Source organism: Rhipicephalus microplus, chromosome 8 (genome assembly GCF_043290135.1).
Source record: "Rhipicephalus microplus isolate Deutch F79 chromosome 8, USDA_Rmic, whole genome shotgun sequence".
Taxonomy (NCBI): Eukaryota; Metazoa; Arthropoda; class Arachnida; order Ixodida; family Ixodidae; genus Rhipicephalus; species Rhipicephalus microplus.
Genome location: NC_134707.1, coordinates 49330231 through 49343717, shown reverse-complemented (window position 1 = coordinate 49343717; position 13487 = coordinate 49330231). Strand labels below are relative to the sequence as shown.

General features: G+C 45.7%; 1 protein-coding gene across 5 annotated transcripts in view; it reads right to left on the bottom strand.

Annotated features, from left to right (window-relative positions):
- Pld (Phospholipase D) overlaps positions 1–13487 on the bottom strand; it is a 176710-nt gene that overhangs the window by 91550 nt on the left and 71673 nt on the right. For all 5 annotated transcript variants that reach the window (XM_075871757.1, XM_075871756.1, XM_075871754.1 and 2 more), the window contains 2 exons: positions 1271–1494; positions 751–916 (listed from right to left, as the gene is read on the bottom strand). In XM_075871757.1, the coding sequence (XP_075727872.1) occupies positions 751–916; positions 1271–1442 (338 nt within the window). In that variant the 5' untranslated portion in view covers positions 1443–1494. The remainder of the gene's footprint in view (positions 1–750; positions 917–1270; positions 1495–13487) is intronic.

The window sequence follows — 13487 nt, the reverse complement described above, 5'->3', positions numbered from 1 at the left end:
TTTTGTGCAAATAAATCAGTTGTTAGTGCTCTGTCCCACAACCTCTTTTTTAATTGGATTCTCTAGCGCCGTACAGCAAATATGTCTGTCCCTTCAAAGGGCCAGTCAAGAGGGTCTGACATTTAGGGGTGAAGACCCTTACGCCGTGGGTCGTATGTCCCGTGTCGTCGTAGTTAGTGGTCATAGTCGCCGGTAGCATTGCATTGCATGTCAATAAAAACGCTGTCACAGCATATCCAAGGAGTTAATGAAGATGAGTGGGGCGAAGCGTCCGTAAGTTCGTCCGTGATTCCGTGCGTCCGTGCGTTCGTCCGTCAGTCCATCCAACCGCTTCGCCTCGCTCGTCACCATTCGCCTCGTGGATACGCTGTAATTTTTTTATACCTCCAAAACAAGCTCTCGCATATTTCCTACGCCTGACCAACCTGGTACCACGTGCAGTGACGTAAACTAGAAGATCGGCGACGTGACGCAGTACGCAGCTCGTCGATTGGTTTAAACCAGGTAATGAAGTCACCGCAATGAACAGTAATGAACCATAAAAACAGTAATAAATTCAACGTCACCAATCGCCGAGTTGACGTCACTGCGCGAGGAAGAAGGTTGGTCAGGCATAGGGAAAATGCTCGAGCTCGTTTGGGGGGTGTAAAAAAAGTCGGAGCCTGTTGACTGGCCCTTTAAAATGACATACGTGAGACAACGCTAAGCTCATGCCTTATACATTGTAAGCAAAGGCGTTTTTGTCCTTACAGGTTTGGGTAGAGGATGTGCGTGCTGCTGTGGTCCCGCTCGACATTGACGATCTTCACCTCGATGGGGCAGTCGGGCAGTGTGAGCAGCCGGTTGGGCGTCAACAGGCTGCAGCTCGGCTCGTGAACTCGCGAGAACGAGAAGCACGTCCCTCCGTGCGGCAACACTACCGTGCAACAAGAAAGGGCGAGAAGATATGACGTCATACTCAATCAGACCGTCAAAGTTTGCTACAATGTTTGATAAAGGGAACGGAGGGAAGAGCGGCGGTGCAATCGTTCAGCCACAATGGTGCTTACTGGCACTACATAGATTTCAAAAAAAAGTTTCGAAAAGGAGGGGGGATTCATGGTCAACTCTTTTCTATCATTGGCTTTACTCAACAGTCTCATAAATAAAAAAGAATCGACCGTTTCACCAACCATCCAACTTACATGACACTGTGGATGAACGTCAAACCAAGCCCCTACAGTGCCACGCAGTTACAAAAAATATTTTATTAAAAAAAACCATTCCTCACCGTTCATCTTGTCTCCCCCATCTCCCTGGATGACGCACTTCTCCCCGTCGTGGTCCAGCAGTTCGGCCAGCGGGTCCACCTCGGGAGGACGCAGTTCCTCAAAGTCCGGGTCCTCCTCCTCTTCCTCTTCGCCACCGGAGGCGAGAGCATCCTGTGACGTAGACTCGGCCATCCTCCTCTTTTTCCTCTTACTCCCGCCCCGTTGCTGCTTGATGAGGACACCCCTGCACAAAGAACGTCGAGGACGGGGTTCAGCTACAGAAGCAGTGAAGACCCGACTGCGACTGTAAAAGCACATCCTTGACTAATGACATCAAGTTCTGTGTCTCGAGGATTTTGCGTCCCAGAACTACGATATGATTATGATGGACACTGTGGTGGAGTGCTGAGAAAACTTTAACCTCCTGGCACTGTTCAACGCACAGTGACATCGCACAATACGCGGGTTAGCACCGTTTCACTGAATCGCGACGAGCGTCGCGCCGATCGGACATTCGTGTCAGCAGCCGAGCACTGTAACCACTGATGCACCGTGCAAGACCGACAGAGAAAGTTGAACTACATGACCAATGAATGCATTGTGTGACGCCTCCCAGAAAATGATAGGTTTTGGGCGTGTTGTTTGGTCATCGCTAAGCAGAATACCTAGCGCAGAAAACAATTGAAGACCGGAAAGCGACCGTCAATTTGAACTGTATTTGTTGATGCGCCATCTCTTCTGCTTACAGAGACATACCCCCCGCTATATATAAATAAACACCTGATATCAAGTACTCGCTATTATTCTATAGTATTACAAATATCGGGGAAGACGTCACACTCGACTATCCTGATAAATAGTTGAAATGTTTCAAGTGAACATTCTGTCATTCAATACACATGCACATATTGCACGAAAAGGTAACGCAATAAGCCTACATTATGAGAAACAAGACACACATGGTCCGAACAAAACGTAAAAAAAAAAGATGCACTGCATGTCCACACGCGTTAATGTTCCCGAAATAATATATATTGGTGTTCACCCTGCCAAAGCCACGCTATACCACGCTATATTTATGACGGACGCCGGCTATGACGGAATTTCCGGGTTCCAGAAATTACGACCACCTGGGGTTCTTTAACGTGCCCCTAAACCCTTAAGCACACGGGGCCTCAAGTATTTTCGCTTCCATCAAGAATGTGGCCGCCGGGGCCAGGATTTGATGGTTCCGGGTAATAGTTGTGCGCACCATAGACCATCTTGCACAACCATGAATTTCTTTATTTTTGACTTGGGTGGTTTTGATGTTAGGGCTCTGAGCATGTTTTGTACTGTTAAATATAAAGAGTGGTTTTTCGAACATAAACAAATTGGTACTGTGCACTTGTAGTTATTCCCACATCTTTCCGTTTGTCCAGTGTGGCGCCTCTTCCCTGAATTTAACTATGCACCAACTGGCCTAGCAACAAGCTTGTTTAGACATTCTCTAGTTTACCCCTTTACACACGCCAAGCATTTCGTAGGCGTTCTCCATAGTCCTTATTTTGTATATATATACAGCGAAGTTGAAGAAGACTCTTCTGAAAGGCGGGTTGCACTACCTTGGTAACGACTCCAAACTCTCAGTTTTCAGAAGAGCTATGTAGAGTAGTTTTTGGACCACGTTGGCGGGGAGGCGACCTGGTCTAGTATACACAAACCACCGGCGAGCTCGTGAATGTTTCTTCATTCATTTGCGAGGAGCGGTAGAGTTATAGCAAATGCCCGGTGTGAGTAAATGTTTCGTCGAAGACAACGCCCAGCACGATGCGTAGTGTTTACCGTTGCCGCCGGTGTTTCCGTGCCTCAAAGGCTGCTGCTGGTCGTAAAAAGTGCATGGTGTCTGCTGAGCATACTTTGTACGTAAATAAGATCCCTTTTCAGCGTGTTTGTGTGTGGAAGGTGTGGAGAGGAGGTTCTATCCTTTGAAGGCACCGCAAAAAGTTCTACTTAATGGCAATGAGTTGGGAGCAGAGAAGAGAAGCGGGTTTTGATGAAAAAAAAGCCATCCCGGCGTTTTCGTGGGAGTGTCGCAGTAAATTCACGCTGCCATATCTGCTGCGGTCTCGGTAAGAAGTGCGATGGGATATGGAAGCTGTAGGTGGCCGGATGACGCTTAGAGAGGTAAAGGCACGATAGTCTAAAGAAAAAGTTTCCGCCCCTCCTTGCGGGTTTGTGCCCCTGGACGTCCCAGTGAATTCGCACCACCATATTTTCCAGCAGCCACAGCCTCCTAATGTTGCTTGACTACTTATAAATATGGGAAAAACTCCTTAGGGTCAAGTCTTGTCCGCCGTCGTACCTCGATGACGATGACGCTCACGAAGATAAATAACAAGCGCGTTCCAGGCTGTTCCTGTCAGCACAGCACAACACATTCAAGGTACGCGCTATACGTCATGACGATGACAATGAAGCACTCACTATGCCACTATGCCATGCATATTTCTGATGTAAGCGAGGTACCCGCTACACGTCGGTGAGGCATTGCGTGTTACTTTGTGTTGTGGCTTATTACGACGAAGACTAAGAGCGTTCCAGAGCTGGCTTGCCTTCGTTCGAGACGAATGGTAAACGAGGCGATACAAAATGACCCCGACATGGACTACAAGTGGATCCCCACTAAACCTCAAGCGACTACGTTAAGCTTAGATCGCGAGACTGGCTCTGCGTGCGAGCATGGTGCAATAAAACTATCAAATGAAACCATTCGAATGACAATGTCATCATCACCATCATCATCCTCATCATCAGCCTGTCTACGTCCACTGCAGGACAAAGGCCTCTCCCATGTTCCGCCAGTTAACCCGGTCCTGTGCTTGCTGCTGCCAATTTATACCAGCAAACTTATTAATCTCACCTGCCCACCTAACCTTCTGTGTCCCCCTAACCCGCTTCCCTTCTCTGGGAATCCAGTTAGTTACCCTTAATGACCAGCGGTTATCCTGTCTACGCGCTACAAGCACGGCCCATGTACATTTCCTCTTCTTGATTTCACCTATGATATCCTTAACTCTAGTTTGTTCACTAATCCACTCTGCTCTATTCTTGTCTCTTAAGGTTACACCTACCATTTTTTTCTTCATTGCTCGCTGCGGCGTCCTCAATTAAACCTGAACACTCTTTGTAAGTCTCCAGGTTTCTGCTTCGTAGCTAAGTACCGGCAAGATACAGCTGTTATATACCTTCCTCTTTAGAGATAGCGGCAATCTACCTGTCATAACCTGAGAGTGCTTGCCAAATGTGCTCCACCCCATCCTTATTCTTCTAGTTACTTTAATCTCGTGGTTCGGCTCTGCGGTTATTACCTGCCCTAAGTAGACATAGTCTTTCACAAATTTAAGTGCACTATAACCTATCTCGAAGCGCTGCTCTTTTCCGAGGTTGTTGTACACTGCTGTCGTTTTCTGCAGATTAATTTTAAGACGTGCACCTTTCTGCTCTCCTTGTCTAATTCCGTAATCATGAGTTGCAATTCATCCCCTGAGTTACTCAGCATTGCAATGTCATCGGCGAAGCGCAGGTTACTAACGCATTCTCCATCAACTCTTATTCCTAACTGTTCTCATTCTGGGCTTCTGAAGACCTTCTGTAAGCACGCGGTAAATAGCCTTGGGGAGATTGTGTCCCCCTGCCTTACATATTTCTTGATTGGTATTCTATTGCTTTCTTTACGAAGCACTATGGTAGCAGTTGATTCCCAGAAGATTTCTTCCAGGATGTGTATATATACTTCATCAACGCCCTGATTCCGCAGTGTGTGCATGACGGTTGATATTTCTACTGAATCGAACGCCTTCTCTTAATCTATGAAGGCTATCTATAGTGGTTGGTTATATTCTGAGCATTTTCCTATTGCCTGATTGATAGTATGAATGAGGCAAAGCTGCTGGTGAGGATCAGGTAACATCAGATTTGCTGAAAGGTGGAGGACAGATAGTGTTAGAAAAACTAGCCACCCTGTTTACGAGGTGTCTCCTGACGGCAAGAGTACCAGACTCTTGGAAGAACGCTAACATCATCTTAATACATAAGGAAAGAGATGAGAAGGGCTTGAAGAATTACAGGCCGATCAGCTTGCTCTCTGTAGTATACAAGCTATTTACAAAGGTAATTCCTAACAGAGTTAAGAAAACATTAGGATTTAATCAACCAAAGGAACAAGCAAGTTTTCGAACAGGCTACTCAACAATGACAATGTACGCGACCCTAAATGTTTGTCGACGCGTCCCTGCAAAATACACCAATATAGCAGTGCGAGACTATATTATACAAGAGACCAGAATGGTCCCTTAATACTGGCTGGTGTCGTTAAAAGTAGATATCACGAACGACGACTGCCTTGTGGCGCACCATGGAGTAAATCTTGAGCCATCAAGTGTGTTGCGGATGATGCTCATCATCCACAACATCAACTTTACAAGACTTACATCGAATGTTAATTATTTATTATGTGCTATCTCAATAATACTTATGCAAGATATACTGTTTTTATATATTTAGCACGCTTTACTGCTTCATATCAAGCTTTTTTTACCTGGTTGACCTAAAATTATCGTGTGAATTGTTTCCTTACAATAGATGTTATCATCTTTATACGCCTTTCTTCGCGACTATTATTGGTCGACATATCTTTTGTGAAACTTTGATGTCTTGTTCAGTCACGGCCATGTTGTGCCTAGAATACTGCTGTATTTACTAGCCACCAGAGTTTTACAGAACATTGACAACAGGTGCCCCCCTCCCCCCAGTTAGCAGCACTCGGAGCTTTTTGGTCCTATTTTTCTGCATGTTGAATTTTCGTTAGGATCTAAAGAAACATGCAGGTAGGTGGGATGAAATCCACTTGGCGACAAGGCCCATATGGCAATTTCTTTTCATTGCTGATCTCTTAAATAAAACCTTTCACTGATGCCAGCATAATGAGTGAATGAGTCATAGCTCATTGAGTTCAACCTTTTAAACACAAAGAAAACAGAAAAAATGTCATACTTTTCCCGGAAGGGTGAGTCACTGAGTGCAACGGCATCAAACTGGAATTTTACACGAAGTAAGGCTAGCAGGCCTTTTGAATTCTGCAAAACGCTGGCTCGAGAATACGGCCATTTCTATCTATGAGTAAAGCGTTTTTCATGCTGGTAGGCTGTGTGCCACTTCGGCATTTAGTAAGTGGTGAAAGCCCAGCCCGTACAACGGTATGCGAGCCGCAGATTGTTTTCCTCAGAGATGTCATGCACGCCACCAGGCCCTTTTGATTACAGTTGGTAGTTGCTCTGCCAGCGACGCAGGTTCCTATCAGTGCCCGCCACGCTCTTTCATCCGAAAGAGCTCGCCGGCACTGCCCAATCTGTGCCCGAGCTGCGCCAGTCAGCAGCCTTTGCTTACATGTAGAGCACACAACAAGCTTTCACTCGCACACAAGAAAGTTACGACGCACTGGGCATTGTCATCGACATCGACTTTACACAGAACATGACGGCAACGGCAGCAGCAAAAATTCGCCCGTGTTGTCCGTATCATCACTATCACAATACGCGTAATGTCAAAAAGGTGGTACCAAGTGAACCATGGCACAATACGCGCAAGTGTAGCTCACAAGCGCACACTGAGAGGCACGAACACGCAAATAACGCACGCAGACAAGCACGGATACGAACAGGTGAACACAAACACGGAAGCATAGCCACAAACACTAGCGCAATAACACACACACGCGAACACACGCAGAGACTAGACTCGCACAGACACATGCACAGAGGCACACACACCAACACAAGCAAGCACAGCACAAACAAATTGTAAATAAATATTCCCGAATGCGTGGCTTGATATCACAAGGAAATAGGAAAGCAGATGTTTTGCTGAAGTTCTGTTGACGCTTCATTATGAAGTTCAGTGGTACACACACTGTGTCTTGAGTAACGAGCCACAGAGCGTGAACGAGAATTTTCCCTCATATTGATAACGCTTACAGCCATTCAAAAGCAGTGACTGAAATCTTAAGAGGCTTACGACGGGCGTGGCTAAAGCAGATACGGAACGCTCTGGCCGCCTACGTTGTGCGGAGGCGCATGGAGGAGTTGCGTGTCGCTAGGGCTGAGATTACGAACTTTGATCATGAGAAGGCGGTCACATGCTAACTTCCCGGCCACTTGCACACTCAATTTTTACATTTTTATCAATTGAATACTTTAATTGCAGGCATCACTTGCTGTGCTCTCTACGCCTGCTTAGCATTCGTGTGACAAGCGGTCAAACACTACGATAACTGGATCGACCGTACCCTCTTACTCCGGCGTTTTGTGGAGCTGCGCCAAGTCGGGTTCTAAAGGATTTGGCTGCTGGCTTTTCTTCACTTAACATTTGTGTTCGTTGCTACCGTGTTCACTGCTTCGCCCTTGAGAAGAAATTGTGACTTCTTTTTTTTTTTTTGTCTCCATACAGGAACGCATTCACAGGCTTCGTTCCAGCGTACATATAATAGCCGTCACTTATCGCTAAGATGCGCGTTTCCAGTTCCCAGAAGAACATGTGATAATGCCAGGTATTGATCATAAAGAAATAATATTAAAAGAAATTTACTAATCTCAACGAGTCATGGGGAGAAGGCAAGGGGTCTGCCTTTGACTCGTGCAAAAAAGAATGAATGAAAAAAAAAAAACAAAATTTCTACTTGAGAGCAAGTGTCAAGGAAGTGAAACACGCCATATACGTTGTACGCGCTTGTATCTTTCTAAATGCTTATGCATTTCTAAGCGGACACAACAAAAAGACCATCCATCCGTGTATTCCTTTGCCACGTAAGACGTTTGTCGTCCCAATGGAATGAATGCACTAAACAAAGAAACAGTAGGCGGCATCATGCATTGGCCTAGCACGATTCGAACGCGAAACCTACTTTTTTTTCAGTAGATGTAGTAATACTCCATGTGCACCATCCCCCTCTGAAAACTATATTATTAACACCACCTGAGAGTTTAACACCACAAAACCACGATATGAGTGAAACACGGTATTGTGACAGGGCTCTGCCAGTTTTGACAAGTGATTTTCAACGTTCACTAACGACGAGAAATACAACGGCTTTTATTATTTAACCTTCATCGAAATGCCACCGGCGCGGCCGGATTCAATCCCGCACCCTTCGGGTCAGCAGCTGAGCCTCCGTAAGGCTCTTGCACCTGACGTTGTTGCACAGTGCTTCCGAAATGCTGCCCACCTGGGTAAAGCGGAGATGTACGGTGGACGGCATCGTGTGACGCCGCGCTTTGTAAAAGCAACGTCGAGATGACGTCACGGGGAACGTCGCATCATGGCGATGGTTTTTCGGACCACCTTTGTTGGTGCTGGCTGCCACCTTCGCGTTTAATAATGTGTTCAAGGTTTTCGACTTAGATTGTTGAGCAGTGCATTATACTCTGTAACACCCGAAGGCGAACCCCCGCGGCACAGTTGGTACTGCATGAAGCAAAGTCATCCAGGACCAGACCGTGAGTGCCCGCGTTAAAACCCATCCTATAACCAAAAATTTCCATATCGCACTTATTTATCTCCTCCTCTTTTACGCGTACCTTTCCCACTTCGCTGAGCAAAGCTTTAGGTGTACGATTACCCAGCTTCACTTTCTCAGCTTCTTGCCCCAGCAATCGTCACTATGCTAGGTTTCACTCTTTCCCATTCCAGACTCTGACCTCCTTTACCAAACCACCCCTCATTCTCCTTAACCCCACTCGCTCCATCACTGTCTTCTCTGGCTCAAACGCGCTGTGCTCGACAGTAGGGCTTGGCCATTTGTTGAGGCACATACCCGCCAGAGTTCTCGCGGAATCAACGTGGAGTGTTGTCATTCTTAAATAGCCACGCAAAAAAAAGAGATCAAAATGCGACCCAGCAGAAAGATCGTAGCATATCGTCGAAATAAATGATGAGAAGTAGGCAAAAAAGTGGGAGCATTCGGTGTTAGCATAAATATCCCACGACATTGACCACTCATGCATGTAACTGAGTGCCAGGTGTTGTGCAGTCGTATATATGCTTACTGGTCGTATGTTGTGTTGAGTTGTGAATTCCGTTTTTCCTTCATTATTAATGCTTTGTGGTATCGGATCTAGCCTGAAGTTGGCAAGACGAGGTCTGTACACGTTTACCTGGCAGTTGTTGTTTTCGGTCATACGAAACGCATCGTAGATCATTTCGATACGTCATATACTCAACAAGCTAGTCACTGTTCTAGTCGTCATTGTAGTGATCGTTATCATTATTGTCCTGACATGTAGTGGGTGCCTTGCGTGAGCCGGGCAATGACGGCTGAGAGAGATTTTGTGGTCTGAAACGCGGTTCTTGTTCCTCCTCCTCATCGGCGGGCACGGCGCACAATGACAACGCCAACGGACAAGCCTGGACCTTGAGAGTTTCAACCCTAAATACTCTCAGAGTCCTCAGACAATTCGAAGGCGAAAGCCGTTTTTTCTCAGCACGAGTATTTATCCTCTGCCACCCCCCCCCCCCCCTGCGGGAGCTGTGTGCACTTCCCCTGCTTATGCACTGCCTCCACAATCAGCTCACCTTTGGTCAAGAAACCGTGCCATGTGCTCACGACATAATCCAACGTCATCACATGACTTAGCGAAGGTGTGCAGCATCACATAATTTGACGATGGTGTGCAGCATCACATCACATCATTTGGCGACAGCGTGCAGCACCAAATTACATCATCTGAAGAAGGTATGCAGCACCATATGTCATCATTTGGCGACGGTGTGCCGCATCACATCACATCACTTGGTGACAGCGTGCAGCACCACATCACATCGTTTGAAGAAGGTATGCAGACCACATATCACCAGTTGGCGACGGTGTGCAGCACCACATCCCATCATTTGAAGAAGGTATGCAGCACCAGATATTATTATGGCGACGATGCGCCGCATTACATCTCATCAATTGGCGATGATGTGCAGCATCACATGTCATCATTTGAAGAAGGTATGCAGTACCATATGTCATGATTTGGCGACGGTGTGCCGCATCACATCATATCACTTGGCGACTGCGTGCAGCACCGCATCACATCATTTGAACAAGGTATGAAGCACCACATGTCATAATTTGGCGACGATATGCCACATCACATCTCATCATTTGGCGATGATGTGCAGCATCACATGTCATCATTTGGCTATGTTGTGGAGTTTCACATCATGTCATTTAGACACGGAATGCGGCATCACGACACATCATTTGGCAATGGTCTGCAGCATCACATAACATCATTGGGCGACGATTTGCAGCATCACATTACATCATTTGACGATGTTGCGAACAGTCATCAGAACGTTATTTGCTAACGTCATCCTATGGTTTTCTGCTGATACTCAAGGCCAATTTAAGCTTTTCACATTAAAAAACATTTAAGTTTTTCACATTAAAATATCTTGGATGAAAGTTAGCCTTGTCCTGGTGGATATGAGAAAACAGGGTTCGTGACAACGTGCGACGACGGCGATAGACTCGAAGCGAGAGGCCGAATGCGAAGCCCCAAACAGGCCCAGAAAACTCGGCGCTGGTTTAATCTCAACGAACATGCACGCTCTTAGCTGTTGCCGGGCTTGCTAAGATCTGGTTAAATTAAGTGAGATTGATGTGCATATGCGCATTAGTTGGCTTTCACCAGTTTTACTAGTGAAGAAATTTAATACCATCGATAAGAACTGTTATTTTGTTTTTTTTGTCTTTTTATTTTTGATTTTGTACAATTTAAATCAGGCCAAGCGCGGGAAGTGATTGACTTGAGTTCGTAGCGCTTGCTTCTGCCCCTTCTTGCCACTTGCCCAGCTATACTACAAGTTGAATCGTGTTCAGCTTACTCGGCCGATAGGTCAATTTTGGGAAAAATAAAGAGAGGAAGTTGTGGCGGGCAGAGAACGTAAGCCTCAATGAGCTACGCCGAGCAAGTCAACAGTGCTTTGACGAAGATGGGTATATCGGGCAAGACGTGTTTTTCAAAGTCGGCGGTGCGTTAACCTGAAGATTTCCACTTCAGCGAAGGTATCAGGGGCGAAGCTCCTGAGGACGTGGGTCGTTCCCTCATCGATTTGTATGTAATGTGTATGTAGCCACTTCTAGTTTATGAATTGCTTACTAGATGGCATTGTGTGTATATGTCCTTCAAAATATTGAGACTAAAGATCATCGGTGGTTTTCGTATAATGATTTATATGAGTGATTTAACATTCCGAAACAACCTTATGATTATGAGAGACGCCGTAGTGAAGGGCTCCGAAAATTATGACTACCTGGGGTTCTTTGACGAGCACCCAAATCTGAGCACACGGGTCTACAGCATTTTGGCCTCCACTGAAGTGCAGGCGCTGCAGCCGGGATTCGATCCCGTGACCTGCGGGTCAACAGCGGAGTACCTTAGCCCCTTAACCACTACGGCTGGGTGTGGTTTTCGTATAGTAGGCGATTGATGAGGTGAAATGGCACTGTTATAATAAGAAATTCACAGCATATCTACGCAGTGAATAATGATGGGTGGGGCAAAGCGTTCATCCATCCGATGCGTGCTCCGGTGTGATGGAAGTGGGCGGACGAACAGATTGACATACATACATACATACATACATACATACATACATACATACATACATACATACATACATACATACATACATACATACATACATACACACATACACACATACATACATACATACATACATACATACATACATACATGCATCATCATCATCAGCCTGACTACGTCCACTGCAGGACAAAGGCCTCTCCCATGTTCCGCCAGTTAACCCGGTCCTGTGTTTGCTGCTTCCAATTTATACCCGCAAACTTCTTAATCTCATCTGCCCACCTAACCTTCTGTATCCCCCTAACCCGCTTCCCTTCTCCGGGAATCCAGTCAGTTACCCTTAATGACCAGCGGTTATCCTGTCTACGCGCAACATGCCCTGCCCATGTCCATTTCTTCTTCTTGATTTCAGCTATGATATCCTTAATCCCCGTTTGTTTCCTAATCCACTCTGCTCTCTTCTTCTCTCTTAAGGTTACACCTACCATTTTTCTTTCCATTGCTCGCTGCGTCGTCCTCAATTTAAGCTGAACCCTCTTTGTAAGTCTCCAAGTTTCTGCTCCGTAGCTAAGTACCGGCAAGATACAGCTGTTATATACCTTCCTCTTGAGGGATAGTGGCAATCTACCTGTCATAATTTGAGAGTGCTTGCCGAATGTGCTCCACCCCATTCTTATTCTTCTAGTTACTTCAATCTCATGGTTCGGCTCTGCGGTTATTACCTGCCTTAAGTAGACATAGTCTTTTACAACTTCAAGTGCACTATTACCTATCTCAAAGCGCTGCTCCTTGCCGAGGTTGTTGTACATTACTTTCGTTTTCTGCAGATTAATTTTAAGACCCACCTTTCTGCTCTCCTTGTCTAACTCCGTAATCATGAGTTGCAATTCGTCCCCCGAGTTACTCAGCAATGCAATGTCATCGGCGAAGCGCAGGTTACTGAGGTATTCTCCATTAACTCTTATCCCTAACTGTTCCCATTCTAGGCTTCTGAAAACCTCCTGTAAGCACGCGGTAAATAGCATTGGGAAAATTGTGTCCCCCTGCGTTACACCCTTCTTGATTGGTATTCTGTTGCTTTCTTTATGAAGCACTATGGTAGCAGTTGATCCCCTGTAGATTTCTTCCAGAATGTTTATATATACTTCATCTACGCCCTGATTCCGCAGTGTTTGCATGACGGATGATATTTCTACTGAATCAAACGCCTTCTCGTAATCTATGAAGGCTATGTATAGTGGTTGGTTATACTCTGAGCATTTCTCTATTACCTGATTGATAGTATGAATGTGGTCAATTGTTGAGTAGCCTGTTCGAAATCCTGCTTGTTCCTTTGGTTGATTGAATTCTAATACATACATACATATATACCTACATACATACAGACGGACGCTTCACTCCATTCATCATCACTCACTACGTGAATATGCTGTGAATTTTCTCGTTCCTGAAGCAACGGTTGAGCGCCAGTATTCGGACCGATTATTTGAGCACGTATTGATTTTGTATGAGTACATAAGTAAACTGAATACTCTGCAAGCTTGACTGGACTGACAGAAGTGCAGCGATCGAAGTTAAACTAATTGGTCAAGATGGCGGCCAACTT